At 35.9% G+C, this 19,525-nt stretch overlaps 1 protein-coding gene across 1 annotated transcript; it reads left to right on the top strand.

Annotated features, from left to right (window-relative positions):
• The first annotated feature begins 1,709 nt into the window (after positions 1-1,709).
• LOC127119084 (uncharacterized) lies at positions 1,710-3,234 on the top strand. Its single transcript, XM_051049294.1, has 5 exons — positions 1,710-2,163; positions 2,253-2,310; positions 2,420-2,503; positions 2,603-2,744; positions 2,832-3,234. The coding sequence occupies exons 1-5, from the start codon at positions 1,824-1,826 to the stop codon at positions 3,108-3,110; spliced, it is 903 nt and encodes a 300-aa protein (XP_050905251.1). The 5' UTR covers positions 1,710-1,823; the 3' UTR covers positions 3,111-3,234.
• The last annotated feature ends 16,291 nt before the right edge of the window (positions 3,235-19,525 follow it).

Here is a 19,525-nt window from a genome sequence, read left to right as displayed (position 1 = left end):
AAAATTACAAAGGCCCAAAATATCTATTTTGGTCTAAGTCAAAATATTGTGTCAAGCAACCTGCTTCAACACTTCGACATCTAATACAAGTCGACGTACACCACATGTTTTGACACATCCTTGTTTCTGTCGAACACTACCTACTTCGACACAAGAAATTACAATTCAACAATAAACACCTTGAAAACAACAACAAATAAAAACTTAAGACTTAACACCACAACATGTCTAAGATATTACAACAATCAAAACAATATCATTTGATGCAGACATCATATTCCTAACATCATTGTCATCTTTAACTCGCACACATATATGTTGCATAACAGTATTGTCATCTGCAATTGTGATTTACAAAACAAGCCTCACGATACTTCTAATTCTTTCCACATCATTAATCTCTCCGTCTAACCAACTTGTCAAACTCGTTTCAAGATACTCAAAATTTTGGATGTTCCAAAAATGCATTTTCATCTGAGTATTCGTTGGCAAACATACATGCTCATCTCTTTTAACAATCCTGCTAGAGCTAGTGAATAAAGAAAACAAGAATATTAAAAAAAATGTGGAGTAAATGGTAGAGGACACCTCTATTTATACTTTTAAAAAAACACAATACACACTAGCGCCAAATGAATTGGCGCCACCATTTAAAGCTTGCATGCAGACGTCAATTGACAAAACCATATACAATCGTCAATTCAGTTGAGACCACCATTATAATTTTAAATAGAGTCGCTCATTTGACTGACGTCAACTCTGCATTTAAAACTTTTTATGTTTGAAAATGGGTTATTTTGAAAAATATATAGAAAAGTGGGTGTTATTATGATAATATATTTGAAAAGTGAATTATTTAGACAAAAATTTCTATATCTCGTCCGCTTAATTTGTTTCTCACAAAAAATTGAGTGGTAAAGAGTATAAATGGACTTTCTCTAGTAGAAACTTCATGAAAGGGAATCCCATCCCATAATCCAAGTTGTCAAAGAAAATTTCTATACATAGTGAAATGATCGTTTTTCCCTTGAACGAATAATTAAATACGCGTGAGTTAATGTTTATTTCATGCACCCCAAAGGTGTTTAAAGATAAGTATCGTTTTGAAAGTGACATATGATCGATTAACTAAAGAAAGATAGTGTGTCTTTGTCTTTGTAGGCTAAAGGTGTGAATCAGAATTTTTAAAAGAATAATATGCGTAAGAATTAAGAATAATAGAATGGACTCGTTACAGCTTGCATTGAGAAAAACACTACAACTACCCTTCACCTTTTCACCATTTAGTGTGTGTTGTTTACATAAATGGAACCAAGATTTTAAAAAAGGTTTTTGGCAAAAACGGGTACAACAAAAAAGGTATTGAAAGGTACCAATATTGATATTATTTTTAATGATTTTATGATAAAAATTTACACCACAACGAGTATCACAAACATGTGCTGACCGAAATCGCAAAATCTTTTACGCGAGCATTTAAAACCTTGATTGAAACCTTTGAAAGTGTAGATAATGATCAATCATCAGACGACAAAAGTTTGGTTAAATGGACAATTGACTACACAATCAAGACAATCCTTGTCTTAGTTTGCGTTTGTTTTATTTGTGAACATTGATTTTTAATACATGTTGCTAAACATTGAAGTATCCTTAATTCCTTATCAAGCACATGTTCCCTATTATTATAGTCATAGTATGATTTCTTGAAACTCACTTTTCACTAACCTTCTCAAGAATATCCTACTTTTATGAAATACTCAACCATATAAAACCATTCATCACATTTAGTATAACATTGGAATTTTCCTCATCTTCCTAAAAGCATGTCTAAAACAAATGTAAGAAGTGACCACGATTCAAAAAAATTGAATCAAATATTTTTCCAAAAACACATCAAAAGAGTCTACCCTATTGGGTTAGAGAAAAGTTCTTCATCTTCATCCTCGTCTTCATTATCATCGTCACCGTCACAAAATTCAAATGACTCTTGTTTGGTTGATTCGTTGAATTTAGCATATGAAAACGTCTCATTACCGCAGCATTTGATTTCACCACATCAGAGAAAAGAACGTGACGTTGTTAATACTTCACAGCAACAACAAAATCTACATGCAACCAAGTTTGGTGAATTGAAAAGATGCAATTGGATCACAAAGAACTGTGGTATAAATATAAACATAATGAGTTTTTTTATTTCATTTTCTATTCCATTACCGTAGTAATTAAGATATTGAAAGAGAGGTATTGTGCAGATAAGGCATACATTGAATTTCATGATGAGTGTTGGGGAGTTCCAGCATATGATGACAAGTAAGCACTTCTCAATATATCACAACTTTTTTTCTTTTCCTTTAAAATATGTTTTCAAATTATTATCACTATCAACGAATTAGTGTTATATTTTCTGTGCATGATACAGAAAACTGTTCGAGCTGCTTGCAATGTCAGGATTGCTGATAGATTACAACTGGACAGAAATTCTAAAAAGAAAGGAAGTTCTAAGGTAAAATTCATTTTATACAACACAGAAAACCATCTATATATTTGCATGTTGTTTGGTTTGAAAATTCACTAACATGTTTTATTAATGTTCTTGGCACAGACAAGTTTTTGCTGGATTTGATCCTAACATTGTTGCCAAAATGGAGGAGAAAGAAATCATGGAGATAGCTTCAAATAAAGAACTTTTATTAGCTGATTCAAGAGTTCAGTGCATAATAGACAATGCCAGATGCATAACAAAGGCAAGTACATCACATAAAAATAAAACATTGTTTTCATTATTTATAAAAATGCATTATTCTTAATCTGGATTAAGATTTTGTTTACAGATTATGAGGGAATATGGATCATTCAGTAGCTATATATGGAGTTATGTGAATCACAAACCAGTGATTAACAGACTAAGATACTCAAGAGATGTTCCATTAAGGACGCCGAAAGCAGAAGCCATAAGCAAGGACTTAATAAAGCGTGGTTTCAGATTTATGGGTCCGGTGATTGTTTACTCTTTTATGCAAGCTGCAGGATTGACAATGGATCATCTTGTTGATTGTTATAGGCACAGAGAATGTGTAAACTTAGCAGAAAGACCTTGGAAACATATTTAAATTCATTTCCATATGATTTGTTTTATTCTATTGGTTTTTTTGTATAAATATCTATTCAGTTTTGCTTGCATGAATGGTTAATAAAGTTAAAAAAGGCTGTGTGTTTGCCTTTCAATTTGAGTTAGATTATCAGTTTCAATATGATTTGAAAAACTAATTTCCTCCTCCAAAAGTATAACTTCAATATTGCAAATGTTAACTCAAGATATATTGTTTATTCTTGCATATTCGTGATTTACAACTTCATTTCATTTATAAATGTGATAACAATATTGTAATGTACATGTCCAGTTTTTCAATTAAACATTTTTCCCTTTTAGATCTCATGTTTAAAGGGTGGTATACATGTATGGTTTCCTTTTAGGGGCCGAGTCATCGAAATGGGTTGAGTGGTCCGGGTTACAACGGTTAAAAAAGAACTATAAGTGTGAGTAGTATGGGAAATTTTCACATTGGTTAGGAATGTGGATATTTGAGTATTTATAAGTGTGACAACTCAGACACCTATCACTTTAAAATTTTAGGTAAGTATGTGGTGTGTCTCTCACAAAGGTGTGTTACTCTTAAAGAAAAAACCTCAAAGTGTAAAAATGTTCTCTCGTGTTGCTCCCCCCAATAGCCTTCAATAGTGGTATCATGAGCTTTTGGTTCGAGTGAAGGGACTGACTTACTTGAGGATTACAAGTGTGAGTAGTGTGAGGAAGTCTCACATTGGTTAGGAATGTAGAGACTTGAGCATTTATAAGTGTGAGGACTCACACACCTATCACCTTAAAGTTTTAGGTGAGTATGTGGTGTGTCTCTCACAAATGTGTGTTGCTCTTAAAAAAAAGCCTCAAAGTGTAAAAATGCTCACTCGTGTTGTCCCCCGAATAGCCCAACAACAACCCATCCAAAATCCTAGCGAGCTCGTCGGAGGGAAATCATATCAATTTAAGGGTATGAGGTATTATGACATCGCATTGTTGACTGGCTGACAAACATTATGACCAAGGATCTCATATTAAAACTCGATTTCAATCATCATTAAGAGATCACCCTTTTCAGAGGACAATCGCCTTAAATGGTCTTTATTGGGCCTTAAGTACTAAATGGGTCATAGTAACTATATAAAGGGAGGAGCAAAAATGGAAAAGATATACACAATTCATACAACTTTTTGGATTGAGACTCTGACTGACCCTCGCTTGTGGAGTTAGCATTTGGTGTACTTTACATATACATTTAATGTCTATAGTGATGCATTCGTGACCATCGAGCTATGAGTAAATCCGACGTCAATTGAAAAATCAGAGTCGCCACCGCGCTTTATTTATTTCCAAAGGAAAAGGAAAAAGTACGAACAAAACACAAAGATAAGAAGTTTTCAAATTAAAACTAATAAAATATCAGAGTTACAGGTAAGGGGGTTGGTTACACAGAGGGAAGGTATTAGCATCCAAAGTATCCTAGGTACTCCTAGGGAGCCCTTTTTGTGTGCAAGTGTTTTTGTTAGAAAGATGTTTGATAAAGAAAAATGGGGGGATAAGAAAAGAATTCATTTATTATCTTTTTGTGTTTGACAAGACCTTCGATCTTATGCCTACGTACCAACATAAAAAATGAGGGATCAAAACCCCGTAGTTCGTTGTAAATTTTTTAAAGAAGTTGGTGGATTGATTTTAACAAAGGTTTAAAAGGAAAAGGGCACAAAATGGCCAAAAGATTTAAATGAAGTTGTTAATTATTTTTGTCTTTTTTGAGAGTTAAGTCAATATGATCAAGTTTATTCACAAAGTTGATTAAGAAAATATTTTGAAAATCAATGGCATAAGACCAAAGTTTCTACTCATTTAAACATGTCTAAGTTGAAAACACAAGCAAAGAAGGTTTTGAAAAGAGGGAGAGATTTTGAAATTAAAGAAGTGGGAGGAGATGAAGGGACTACCCTAGGAAAAAATTAAAAGTTAAAAGTTGAAAAGATCTGACCAATGAGACGCAATCCATAAGACAAGAATGTCACGTAGAAACCCATTTCCTTTGGACTTTTGAGTAAGCAATAATCATAAGCAAACATCCAAGAAAATCATATGAAGACCAAGACATCGAATAAAGATAGACATAATATCCAAGCAAGCACTCCAATAGCTAGTAGTCTTCAATGTCTTCAAATGTATCAGATGAAAGTATTCCTTGACAATCTCATACAAAACAATCATCAGACATCAACAATAATAACAGTATAACAATCAAGCACAGAGACAAAGTGAAAGATGAACCAAGAGCACTTCAAGGTTTGCATCAGATGAAAGGAACAGACAAGGATAACTTAGTCTCACAATAATGGTATTGGCCAAGTCCTTCAAAGCATGGGAATGTTGCCTACATCTAAGTCCAAGAGTTCATATCAAGTCAAGGGAAGAGGTCCAACAGTCCACCAACATATTTTTTAGGGTTTTTTTGTTATTAAGGTCCTAAGACCACAAACAGAAGAAAATCACAAACACACAATATATACAATCACAAGATATAGCTCAAGTGAGCAAAATAAAAATGACTGAAACATAAACATCTTGCATGAAATGTAAATGGAAATGAATGATAAAGATACTGAAATTTAAATTGCATCAAGTAAATGACTTGAAAGTAAAGAAATATTAATAAGAGGTTAGTGAAGTGTTAGTTAAATAATTTTAATTGTTTAAGTCATTCTTTGGAAAACACTCAACCATTCATTCACAAGTATGAGACCTAAACTAAGACATTATCTGTGAGAAGGGCTCCAACTTGGATAAATCAACAATTATGCCACTAGCTCTCACAAATGAAAAAAATGTCAAGTCTTCACACAATGTCATGATGAATGGGAGACTTACAATCTCACTTACAAGAATGTAATGCCTTTTGGGACAAATTTAGCTCTATGTTAAGAAATCGTAATTGGACTTATGTAGAAGTCACAACTATCTGAGGCCGAGCAATAAAAATATTGGCGTTAATGCATGTTAGAGTCATGGTACAAAGAACCAACCTCCTAAAACATACCACACACAAAAATAAAGTGGGAGGGACGTATCTTACTCAGGCTCATGTTGATTCATTTGACACAAGGTCATTGATGAATCAACTAGCATTTGATTTGTAGAGAATTCATTGGTCAATGATGGATTGGGGAAGAAGAGGGATGAAGATGAAAAAGAGGGGAAATGGAAACCCAAATTGATCACAGGAGGAATTTCATCTGATAAATACTATCCATTCATTTTGAGGGATGAAACGTATATTTCATCAAATCCCTAAATCCAATAGTATTGATCAAATGGAAGTTCAAATCAAATATGATCAAGGCTAAACAGAAATTTAAACATCACAAGGTCAACCAAATGGCTCAACAATATATTTAAACAATTTAACAATTAAAAATGAATTAAAATGCATTTTTCAAAAGTAAAAACCTCAAGTCCCTTCAAATCACCAAATAAATGGCCAAGGGATTTATCCTGGGTCAAACAAGGTCAAAGGACCTAAAACAAAAAAATTCAGAATTTTTGGAAAGTCAGAAGTATTTTAAAATATTCAAAAACAAGTCAAAAATCATTTAATTCACAAAAAATATCAAAATGAATCCAAAAAATGATTTTAATTCAAAATATGGAAAAAGAAAATATTTAAAGATTTTTGGTGAAAGTCCCATATTTTAATGAATTTAATATGAATTAAATAAAATATGGCTAATTAAAAATAAAATCAAAAATAATAAAATAAATAGAAAAAACAAGGGCCATCAAATCTCCCTCATTAATTGAGGTGGCAGATCTGATGGCCACACACTAAGATGCACCAAACACTTGAGTCAACTGTGTGGCAAAGTGAGTCAAAGAAACCAAAGGTCCTAATTAAAACATGGAATCATGATTAGATAGATGGGAGAGTGTCAACAAACCACCGGAGCTAGGGCTCCGGTCATCTTCTCCAGTGGACCTCACCGAACTGGTCCACCATCAAAGTTAATGAAAAAGGAAGATGCATACACTAATTTGAAGAGAAAAACGTCAGGAGTTCGAATCTGCCCTCAGAATTTTCCAATTCTCACTATATAGAAAGATATGTGGAATTTAAAATTGAGGAGTATGAATTGAGTTGCTTCGATTTGACCTCAAAGCAACTCAATCTTGTTGCCTATATTGACAGGTCTTCAGACAACCAAAGATCAAGCCAAATGGTGAAGAATTGAGGTAGAATCGAGGAAGAGAAAATCCATAAAATTCACCTTTGGTTTGCTTCAATTGAGCTTGAACTCTCTTTCAATTTGGCTTAGCTTGCTTCTAACAACTTGCAGGAAGTGAAATGAATGATCAAAGGGCTTGGATTCTTGGAGTTTCAATCCCAAAACAAAAGTGGAATTGAAGCTCGATTTCAAGAGAAATCTTCAAGTTTATCCTTTCAATGGAGGTTAGGGAAGATGCAGGTCAAAGCTTGAGCAAAGGGGTCCCTATTCTTGAGCTCAAGGGAAATGTATTTATAGCCAATTCACTTGCTTTCCACATACATTCCAAATTCTGCCAAAAATAGCAATGCCATGGTGCATAGTTGCATGGGCTTGCACAAGGCCTATGAAATGATGCAAATAGGTCAAAATTCAAATCCAAATGATGTTGAAACAATAACATGGAACCATGCAATGTTGATATGAAAATTGGTTATAAAACTTCCCAATTAGGGACATGCATTACACCCATGTGTAAGTCACTCAAAAATGCTCCAAATGCCATGATCTTGGATTATTTGGAAGTTTAACATGAAGGGGAGCAACTTTTATGTTGAAACTTTTTTCATTTGGCGCTTGGATCATGATGAAGTTTGAAGTGGAAGTTGGAAGAATCGAACATAATGGAAAATTTCCTGAGTTAAAAAGTCAAATGATCATTTTTTCCACCTTGAATAACTTTTGCTTGAGCTTCAAATGAAAATGGATCCTTCTTCAAAGTTGTAGATATTTCATTCATATTAAATTTGGTCACAAATTTGACACCATTTGAATCTTGCATGAGGGAGTTATGGATTTTAGAAGTTGAGGAAAATTGCTTGTTCAATGATGATGACCCAAAATGACCTATAATGTTTCCTCTTGGTACATGCCCTTGCAAGTAGAACTTGACATTTATCAAATAATAAAATTTGGATAAGACATCTTGAAATTACTCATAAAACTTAGATGGCCTTCATATCATAAAAATTGAGTAAGTTATGGTTCTTGGAAGTTGACCTTCTAACTAGGGCACAAACAAAATGACCTTTAATCTTTCACCATAAAAAATGAATTTACAAGAAAAAATAGATCTTTATGCCAACATGAAAATTGTTTTCAATATCATAAATAGTAACTTTTCTCTTGGAATCATTTTCTAATGACAAACATCGTAGGAGATAGGGTCTAGGGAACCGTATATTTGACCATTTGACTTTCTCTAGTCAATGTCTTTGAACCAACTTGCAAAAATGAATTTCTTTTGATCTTTGGGGATAATGGAGGATCATATATGCATAAGATGAAGTAAAATTGAGTATCCCTTGATATATTTTACCAATTGTTATAGAAACTTGTTGAGGAAGGCACACAAGATACCCAGATGAATTAGGGCTTCCAAGGCTAACAAGCTTCAAACTCTTAATGAATTCTTGATCAAAATGAAAAATAAAGAACATGGGGATCTTTATATAATGATTAGAACCATAATGAACCTTTCTTTGATTGATATCTTGCATTGAGGGTCTCAAACCCTAAATATGGGCTTGATGAGGCACAGGTGGATGCACACACTACCTACAAAAGACATGAAACTACACTAGACATATTTTTGGAATTTTGGTTAGTAAACAAATAAAAAAAAAGGATGATACAATCAAATGTCCTTGGTGATATCTTCTAATGCAAACCCAATGAGTGAGGGGTGAGAAGGATACCAGGGGGTGATCCCCAAGCTAATGCAAATGATGAGATGGCATGAGGGATCTTAGGATCAAAATTGGGGTCTTACAACGTCCACCATAGGACTCGCTAAACCTAACCCCGACCATACAAATCATTCCTATAAATAATATTTTTCATCTCACAATATTAAGGTTTATTACCTTACCAATAACAACAAAAATAACAATCGGGCTTCCATAGTAGAGATGATAACTGCTATTGAGGAGTTGTGTTACCAAAATGGGCCATTACAAGACAATGTTTGTGATATACAACAACAACAATTGTAATTAGGGGTAGGAATAAGGCATACCCACTAATAGGGGTGTGTCGCATCTCAAAAAATACAATCGTTTGCGAAGTCGCGGAAAAAATGATTCGATCAGAGTCACCACCGAACTTTATTTATTCCAAAAAGGAAATGGAAAATATCAATAAAACCTTTAAAAAATGTCAAGTCTTCACACAATGTCATGATGAATGGGAGACTTACAATCTCACTTACAAGAATGTAATGCCTTTTGGGACAAATTTAGCTCTATGTTAAGAAATCGTAATTGGACTTATGTAGAAGTCACAACTATCTGAGGCCGGGTAATAAAAATATTGGCGTTAATGCATGTTAGAGTCATGGTACAGAGAACCAACCTCCTAAAACATACCACACACAAAAATAAAGTGGGAGGGACGTATCTTACTCAGGCTCATGTTGATTCATTTGACACAAGGTCATTGATGAATCAACTAGCATTTGACTTGTAGAGAATTCATTGGTCAATGATGGATTGGGGAAGAAGAGGGATGAATATGAAAAGAGGAGGGGAAATGGAAACCCAAATTGATCACAGGTAGAATTTCATCTGATAAATACTATCCATTCATTTTGAGGGATGAAATGTATATTTCATCAACTCCCTAAATCCAATAGTATTGATCAAATGGAAGTTCAAATCAAATATGTTCAAGGCTAAACAGAAATTTAAACATCACAAGGTCAACCAAATGGCTCAACAATATATTTAAACAATTTAACAATTAAAAATCAAATTAAAAATGAATTAAAATGCATTTTTCAAAAGTAAAAACCTCAAGTCCCTTTAAATCACCAAATAAATGGCCAAGGTATTTATCCTGGGTCAAACAAGGTCAAAGGACCTAAAACAAAAAATTTCAGAATTTTTGGAAAGGCAGAAGTATTTTAAAATATTCAAAAACAAGTCAAAAGTCATTTAATTCACAAAAAATATCAAAATGAATCCAAAAAATGATTTTAATTCAAAATATGGAAAAATAAAATATTTAAAGATTTTTGGTGAAAGTCCCATATTTTAATGAATTTAATATGAATTAAATAAAATATGGCAAATTAAAAATAAAATAAAAAATAATAAAATAAATGGAAAAAACAAGGGCCATCAAATCTCCCTCATTAATTGAGGTGGCAGATCTGATGGCCACACACTAAGGTGCACCAAACACTTGAGTCAACTGTATGGCAAAGTGAGTCAAAGAAACCAAAGGTCCTAATTAAAACATGGAATCATGATTAGATAGATGGGAGAGTGTCAACAAACCACCGGAGCTAGGGCTCCAGTCATCTTCTCCAGTGGACCTCACCGAACTGGTCCACCATCAAAGTTAATGAAAAAGGAAGATGCATACACTAATTTGAAGAGAAAAACGTCAGGAGTTCGAATCCGCCCTCAGAATTTTCCAATTCTCACTATATAGAAAGATATGTGGAATTTAAAATTGAGGAGTATGAATTGAGTTGCTTCGATTTGACCTCAAAGCAACTCAATCTTGTTGCCTATATTGACAGGTCTTCAGACAACCAAAGATCAAGCCAAATGGTGAAGAATTGAGGGAGAATCGAAGAAGAGAAAATCCAAAAAATTCACCTTTGGTTTGCTTCAATTGAACTTGAACTCTCTTTCAATTTGGCTTAGCTTGCTTCTTACAACTTGCAGGAAGTGAAATGAATGATCAAAGGGCTTGGATTCTTGGAGTTTCAATCCCAAAAGAAAAGTGGAATTGAAGCTCGATTTCAAGAGAAATCTTCAAGTTTATCCTTTCAATGGAGGTTAGGGAAGATGCAGGTCAAAGCTTGGGCAAAGGGGTCCCTATTCTTGAGCTCAAGGGAAATGTATTTATAGCCAATTCACTTGTTTTCCACATACATTCCAAATTCTGCAAAAAAATAGCAATGCCATGGTGCATGCTTGCATGGGCTTGCACAAGGCCCATGAAATGATGCAAATAGGTCAAATTTCAAATCCAAATGATGCTGAAACAATAACATGGAACCATGTAATGTTGATATGAAAATTGGTCATGAAACTTTCAAATTAGGGACATGCATTACACCCATGTGTAAGTTACTCAAAAGTGCTCCAAATGCCATGATCTTGGATTATTTGGAAGTCTAACATGAAGGGGAGCAACTTTTATGTTGAAACTTTTTTCATTTGGTGCTTGGATCATGATGAAGTTTGAAGTGGAAGTTGGAAGAATCAAACATAGTCGAAAATTTTCTGAGTTAAAAAGTCAAATGATAATTTTTTCCACCTTGAATAACTTTTGCTTGACCTTCAAATGAAAATGGATCCTTCTTCAAAGTTGTAGATATTTCATTCATATTAAATTTGGTCACAAATTTGACACCATTTGAATCTTGCACGAGGGAGTTATGGATTTTAGAAGTTGAGGAAAATTGCTTGTTCAATGATGATGACCCAAATGACCTATAATGTTTCCTCTTGGTACATACCCTTGCAAGTAGAATTTGACATTTATCAAATAATAAAATTTGGATAAGACATCTTGAAATTACTCATAAAACTTAGATGGCCTTCATATCTGAAATATTGGTATCAGATATAAGATGTCGAAGGTAATGTTACGACATTGATATTTGCTAACACACAATGGATAAAATAAACAGAATGGTAAAGCGAATAACACAAGCAATTGTTAACCCAGTTCGGTGCAACTCACCTACGTCTAAGGGCTACCAAGCCAGGAAGGAAATTCACTAAAATAGAATTAGTTCAAAGACAATCCGTACACTTCAACAAGTTACAGTCTTTCTCACCTAATCTCTACCCGTGCAACTTCTACCTAAGCACTCTTAGATATGAGAACCCACTCACTTCCCTTACAATCACACACCAGTGATCTTAAACAGCAATCCCTTGTGAAAAGAAAATACTTTTCAATTACAAACTCTTGATTTTACTTCACATTTTCAATCAAGAAGACACACTCTTGATCTTGCTTCACAGCTTTGATCAAGAAGACACACACTTGATCTTGCTTCACAGCTTTGATCAAGTGGACACACACTCTTGCTTAACAGCTTTAGAGTGACAAATTTCAACCACAAATCAGTCCAATTCAATCATCAATGGATGACTTGAATGACCTACAAGTCTTACGACTAAAACAGACACAAACCCTAACTCCCTCTCTCTTTTTCGCTCAGTCTTGGTTGTGTGTTCAAACAGGTTTTCTAAGTCCCTTTTTATAGAAGCATTGGACATCATGAAAACCCTAAATATATTTTCCAATCAAATCTTTTTATAACAGCTGTAGAGATCTCCTTGGAAAATAAGCAAATCTGGTTGTAATCCATGATTGAATGCGCCATCTAGCCATATCTTCAATCATCCAATGATTGCCATTAATTGTGCAATCACAAAACACCAGACATTCATACTGAATGTTCTGTGTACAGGATGTCATGACATCGGGTCTGACATCCTGGAAAAATCCTGCATAATCCAATTTCCTTTTATAGAAGGTACAGCCATATCAGATACCATGACATTGTGTATGTCATCTGAAATAATCCTGCATGGACATGTCTTCCATATAAGCTCCAGCAAGTACAACCAATATCAGAAGCCTTGTCATTGTATGTGGCATTCTGAAACAATCCTGCTTGCACATGTTCTTTAACTCCAGCAGGTACATAGGATATCTCATCTTAAGACATCACACATGACATCTTGTGAACACTCTTTGTTTTACCAAAATTGCTGCCAACACTTAGAATCAACAAACTCCCCCTTTGGCAAATTTTGGCTAAAACATATATCTGTCCTTTTTGTTCACAAGGCAAACTATCAGCAGTTAAACAACATAACAGAAGTTTAATCAGCAGCAGAAGCAAAACAATTACTAGCTATGGCTACTAGTAATACACACATCCATAAGGGTACTTCTCCTCCCCCTAAATCTGTGCAACAATCAGAATTACTAGTTATGGATGCAACTAGTAAGACACACACATGCATAATGCACCAGGGTACTTCTTATCCCCCTAAAACTGTGCATACAACAAACATAACAGCTACTGTAACTCCAGCACTTGTACCAGCCAGAATGTCACACTGACATCTGCTACAACATCAGCACCTGTGCACCTCTTTCAATAATAGATGTCCTTCTGTCCAGCCACATACAACTTCCACGCATCAGCTTCCATATCAAGCACTTCTCCCCCTTTTTAGTCAAAATTGACCAAAGGTGACCAATTAGACAAAATAAATGTCTATTAGCCTAGCAGAGAGTGTTAGAACAGATGTTATAACATTAAGCATGTTAAAACAAAAAGTCAGGAAGTACACACCATCATTAAACACAACTGTGATAGCTGAAATAATGAACAAATCCAAGGAACTCATTAAGAGCCCTAAGTATTACATAACAGGCATCAAGAGGACTTCCACAAAAAACAAAAACCAATCAAGGCAACAGCCTTCCAAACAGTAACCCAGCTTCCACCGCACCTCCCAGTCTTCAATTCAGGCAGGAACCATTAATCAGAAGAGGGAGTATCACCTTCACCTTCATCTTCATCTTCTGAACACTCAGAGCTTCCAGAGCAGCCACTGGATTGTGCTTTTTCATCTGAGTCCTTACCATCCTTCTCTAATTCTTCTTTTTCCAGGTTACAAATAAGAGCTTCCAAAGCTTCTTTTCTTGCCTTTTCCACCTTCATACCCTTCTCTAATTCCTTGCAGGTATCTTTCAGTTGATCAATTAGGCTTCCTTGAGACGTAGGCTCTCTTTTGACTAATGTCATAACAACATCATTTATATGACTTCCCTCAAACAGCTTATAATGAATGGATAAAGGGGTTTTTCTCCTGCTTGGCATGTCATTAGTATTGAGTATGCCTGGTTGTTGGCTAAGGATAATGCCACACATAAGGGAAGGGAATGCAATAGGTAACTTCATAGCGTTTATAGAAGCATGTCTGATGGTTTGATCAAATATGAATTTCCCAAAATCATAGTTTATCTTGGTTTCAATTGCATGAATGATCCTTCCCAGGGCAATGGAGATGGTAGAGACATGATTAGTAGGTACCCAATTTGCTGAACCAATCTTATGCAGAATGGCATATTTCACAGTGAGCTTACTAACTGATAGGTGTTTCCTACTAGGCCATTCCTTAACTTGGTCAGCTGTAATAATTCTACAGACCTCATTGTCTGTGGTCTCTAGATCTACTCCTCCATCAGTTCCTCTCCCTAGGAACTTGTTGATGATAGTAGGTGAAAGTTTCACACACTTACCCCTTACAAAAACTTTGCAGCCCTCCCTGCTGCTTCTTTCCTATATCTCCTCAGGGATGTTCACAATGAATTCTTTGACTAACCCCTCATAGCACTGAGGCAGAGCAGTCACAGTTTTCATAAGACCAGCTGTCTTAATTAACTCCATGACTTCCTTTACTTCACTTGCTTCTTTTCCCAATTCTCTTTCAACTGCTACCCTTCTTTGAGTCACAAACTTCCATTTGGCAGCACCACCTTCCACGTGAAACGAGATATTGTCAAGATGAACAACAACTACTTTGTTTGGAGACTTCTTTGCAGGCTTCCTTTTAACAGGGGGAATGTCTGAGACATCATATTCGACATCCTCATCAGATTCAGAACTCTCACTTTCCTTCATCTTCCTGACCTCTACTTTACTCCAAGTCTTGGAGGGACCTATACCAGCAACCCTTTTCTCTTTCCTACCTGTCCTTATCTCAGCCATACTCTTCCTTTTTCTCAGTCTATTAGCTACACTTGTTTTCACAAGATTGACCAACATGTCATCTTCTTCCTCAGACCCTTCTTCCTCAATGTCCTGAGCAGTATCAGGGTACATACTAGGTAAGTTTTTTCCAAGAGAACATAGTCCCTCAGCAGCTACTTCCTTTTCTGTTTTAGATGAGTCATCATCTTTCTCAACTTGGGTTTCCACCTCAGGTGAGGGGTCCCTTCTGGACAGAGGGGTAAAAATGTCCTTAACTTCATGCTCTTCATTCAGTATCCTAGTAACTAGGTTTCTTATGGTGCGATCAGTAGAGTGCATGTCCTCTTTATCAGGTGATTTTTTAGGACTGTTACCTTTCTTAGCTCTAGCCATGGAAGGGGAGCTTGGAACGTTACTTGGTATCATACGCAGAGGAGTCACGTCCATCAAATCTTCATCTAAAAATTCCATGGAGGAAGTTCTAGTATGAAAGGATTTTGAGCTAGATGTTGACGGATGTTGAGACATGTTGTTGAACTTTTGAGAAAACTTCCTTTACCCTAGCAGAGGTTCTTTGAGAAATTTGATGAAGATGGAAAGAATTATGTTCAGGCAGAGTGTGCAAATGAAATAGATGTTATTTCCAATACTAGGAGATGATTCATTATTAATGTGGCTTTTTCTTTTCATTGGGCAGACAATATTTTTGTTACCTTTTCCACTTCTCATTAATTGCCATATTTTCTCAAGAAAACAATCCCCTAATTTTCCCTTTTCATATTTCAGTTGAACAACATACCAATCCCTTGCAGTCCTGTTGGTTAGTTGCATTTCATGCTGTAGAACTATGAGTTTGTTTTCAACATATTTTCTACATGAGTGATGAAAGCAAGTGATGTACTTGGTCCAGCTGTGCTGAATATGTTCTTTGGACAAAGGTGTACCATCCAGGTTGTCATAATATAATGTCATAACATCGAGTGTGACATTGTATATAATTATCAGTAATTTCATCCAACTTGGTTGAGCATTGTTGCTTTCATCTGATATTTTCTCAATTTCCTTTGCACTCATAGTCCCTTGTGTCTCAGCAAAGCTCTTACTACCTTCAGACTTCATACCACCAGTCATATGTTCAGGTGTTTGGGCCATCATGACCTTTTCTTCCTTGAGGTTAGGTCTTAGCATCCTTATCTGACACTTTTCCTTTCCCTTGATGATTCTTCTTGCAACTGTACTCATCTTAGAGGGGTTATCCATTTGAGAGCTCCACATGTAGCAGTTGTTGTTGGTCCTGATTCCTTTCATAATTACTTCACTGTCTTTGTTCACAATCAGACATTCAGTTTTAGTGAAGATGATATTCAGACCTTGATCCCCTAGTTGACTGATGCTTATTAGATTTGAAGTCAAGCCCTTGACCAGTAGAATATTGTCAAGTTTAGGAGCTCCAGGACACTCCAGCTTGCCTATCCCCTTTATTTCACCTTTAGCTCCATCACCAAAGGTTACATAGCTTAAGTCATGAGGGTGAAGATCAGTTATCAAGTCTGAGTTCCCATTCATGTGTCTAGAGCATCCACTATCAAAATACCACTCTTCTTTGTGAGCCATTAGACTTGTAACATTAGTCTTAGGAACCCATTGCTTCTTGTTGATAGGCCTATGATGTTTGGGTCTGGGTTGATAGTGAGTCTGTTGATGAACATGGCTAGGATAACGATACAGCTTATAACAGGAAGACCTAGAGTGTCCAGATTTCCCACAGTATTGACATCTCCATCTTTGGTGTTTGCCATCCTACTATTTTCTCTTCTGATGATGTTGATGAAAGGAGGTAGGGTAACCATACAGCTTATAGCAAAAGGGCCTTAAGTGTCCAAATTTCCCACAGTAATGACATCTCCATCTTTGGTGTTTGTCTTTCTGCTGTTCTTTCTTCTGATGGTGTGACATATGATGTGACATCTTGGAACTGCTCTTTCTATTGCTGCATTTAGGTTTAGCTTGAGGTTTGCAGCCAGTGTAACTACTTTCAACCTTAGTTTTATGGTACCCTATTACAGATTTGACTCCTATGATTTGTCCAGTTTGAAGAATCTTGTCTAAGGAGTCAGATCCATTGTTCAGCATCCTTACATACTTGGTTGTCTCTTCTAGTTTTGAGTTTAAGAGCACAACTTCAGTTTTTAGCTTGAAGATGGTTTCCACATGTTCTGCTTTTTCTTTCTCAAGTTGAACTATCTTCTCGCTCTCAACTTGTTGATCTTCATCTAGTTTGACCTTTAGAGCCACAACTTCTGTTTTCAATTTGGAGATGGTTTCCAAGTATTCTACCTTCTCATTCTCAAGTTGAGTTATGTCTTTCTCCTGGTTTAAAGACTGCTTGTTTAACTCTACACTTTTCTGACACAACTCTTTGTAGGTAGAGGCCAATTCCTCAAAGGTTACTTCACCATCACTTGAGTCTTCATCAGATCCCCATCTTCCTGTCAAAGCAGTCACAAGATTTGCAGCCTCCTCTATATCACTCTCATCTGACCAGGTGGCAGCAAGACTCATCTTCTGCTTCTTGAGGTAGGTACCATATTTTGTTCTAATGTGTCCATACCCATCACATTCATAGCACTTTACTTCTTTTCCTTCTTTGGGCTTTTCTTCTGACCTTACTCTTCTTCCATTGCTGATGTCAGATGAGATGTTTTTGACATTTGCCTTGGATCTGACATCCATTTTCTTTAACAATCTGTTAAACTGTCTCCCCAGCATTGCAACTTCATTGGCCCACTCTTTATCCACATCTTGACTGTTTTCCTCTTCTGTGTTGGATACAAAGGCAATGCTCTTGGTTTTCTTTTCAGTTTCCTCAATCAATCCCATCTCAAAGGTTTGGAGGGAGCCAATTAACTTATCTACCCTCATGTTGGAGATGTCTTGAGACTCTTCTATGACAGTCACCTTCATTGCAAATCTCTTAGGGAGTGACCTGAGTATTTTTCTTACCAACTTTTCATCTGTCATTTTCTCTCCCAGGGCTCCTGAAGCATTAGCAATCTCAAGGATACTCATGTGAAATTCATGAATGTTTTCATCTTCTTTCATCCTTAAGTTTTCAAACTTGGAGGTGAGCAGCTGAAGTCTAGACATCTTTACCCTAGAGGTGCCTTCATGAGTGACCTTGAGAATGTCCCAGCATCTCTGGCCACTTCACAGTTATTTACCAGCCTGAAAATATTCTTGTCTACCCCATTGAATATTGCATTCAAGGCTTTAGAGTTTCCAAGAGCAAGATCATCCTCCTCCTTAGACCATTGTTCTTCAGGCTTCTTCTCAGTGGTGGCTTCTCCTTCTTTAGTAATGACAGGATGCACCCAACCTGTTAGCACAGCTTTCCAAGCCTTGTTATCAAGGGATTTCAGAAACGCTACCATTCTAGGTTTCCAATAGTCATAGTTAGAACCATCCAAAATTGGTGGCCTATGAACAAATCCTCCATCTCTCTCCATTGTACCAGAAAGTATTGCCCCTAGATCTCACCCAGAACCAAAGCAGGATGCCTGCTCTGATACCAATTGAAATTCTGGTATCAGATATAAGATGTCGAAGGTAATGTTATGACACTGATATCTGCTAACACACAATGGATAAAATAAACAGAATGGTAAAGCGAATAACACAAGCAATTGTTAACCCAGTTCGGTGCAACTCACCTACGTCTGGGGGCTACCAAGCCAGGAAGGAAATTCACTAAAATAGAATTAGTTCAAAGACTATCCGTACACTTCAACAAGTTACAATCTTTCTCACCTAATCTCTACCCGTGCAACTTCTACCTAAGTACTCTTAGATATGAGAACCCACTCACTTCCCTTACAATCACACACCAGTGATCTTAAACAACAATCACTTGTGAAAAGAAAATACTTTTCAATTACAAACTCTTGATTTTACTTCACAGTTTCAATCAAGAAGACACACTCTTGATCTTGCTTCACAACTTTGATCAAGAAGACACACACTTGATCTTGCTTCACAGCTTTGATCAAGTGGACACACACTCTTGCTTAACAGTTTTAGAGTGACAAATTACAACCACAAATCAGTCTAATTCAATCATCAATGGATGACTTGAATGACCTACAAGTATTACGACTAAAACAGACACAAACCCTAGCTCTCTCTCTCTATTTCGCTCAGTCTTGGTTGTGTGTTCAAACAGGTTTTCTAAGTCCCTTTTTATAGAAGCATTAGACATCATGAAAACCCTAAATATATTTTCCAATCAAATCTTTTTATAACAGCTGTAGAGATCTCCTTGGAAAATAAGCAAATCTGGTTGTAATCCATGATTGAATGCGCCAGCTAGCCATATCTTCAATCATCCAATGATTGCCATTAATTGTGCAATCACAAAACACCAGAAATTCA

The sequence above is a fragment of the Lathyrus oleraceus genome, chromosome 2 (assembly GCF_024323335.1).
Source record: "Lathyrus oleraceus cultivar Zhongwan6 chromosome 2, CAAS_Psat_ZW6_1.0, whole genome shotgun sequence".
NCBI lineage: Eukaryota > Viridiplantae > Streptophyta > Magnoliopsida > Fabales > Fabaceae > Lathyrus > Lathyrus oleraceus.
Note: the sequence above shows the minus strand (reverse complement) of the source record. Positions and strands in the feature narration are given on the sequence as shown.

Excerpts from the sequence above, each read along its gene's own strand:
- LOC127119084 (XM_051049294.1), top strand. The coding sequence starts at position 1,824 with ATGTCTAAAACAAATGTAAGAAGTGACCACGATTCAAAAAAATTGAAT. Across the intron at positions 2,164-2,252 it reads TTGGATCACAAAGAACTGTG|ATAAGGCATACATTGAATTT; the intron begins GTATAAATATAA and ends GGTATTGTGCAG. Across the intron at positions 2,311-2,419 it reads GTTCCAGCATATGATGACAA|AAAACTGTTCGAGCTGCTTG; the intron begins GTAAGCACTTCT and ends TGCATGATACAG.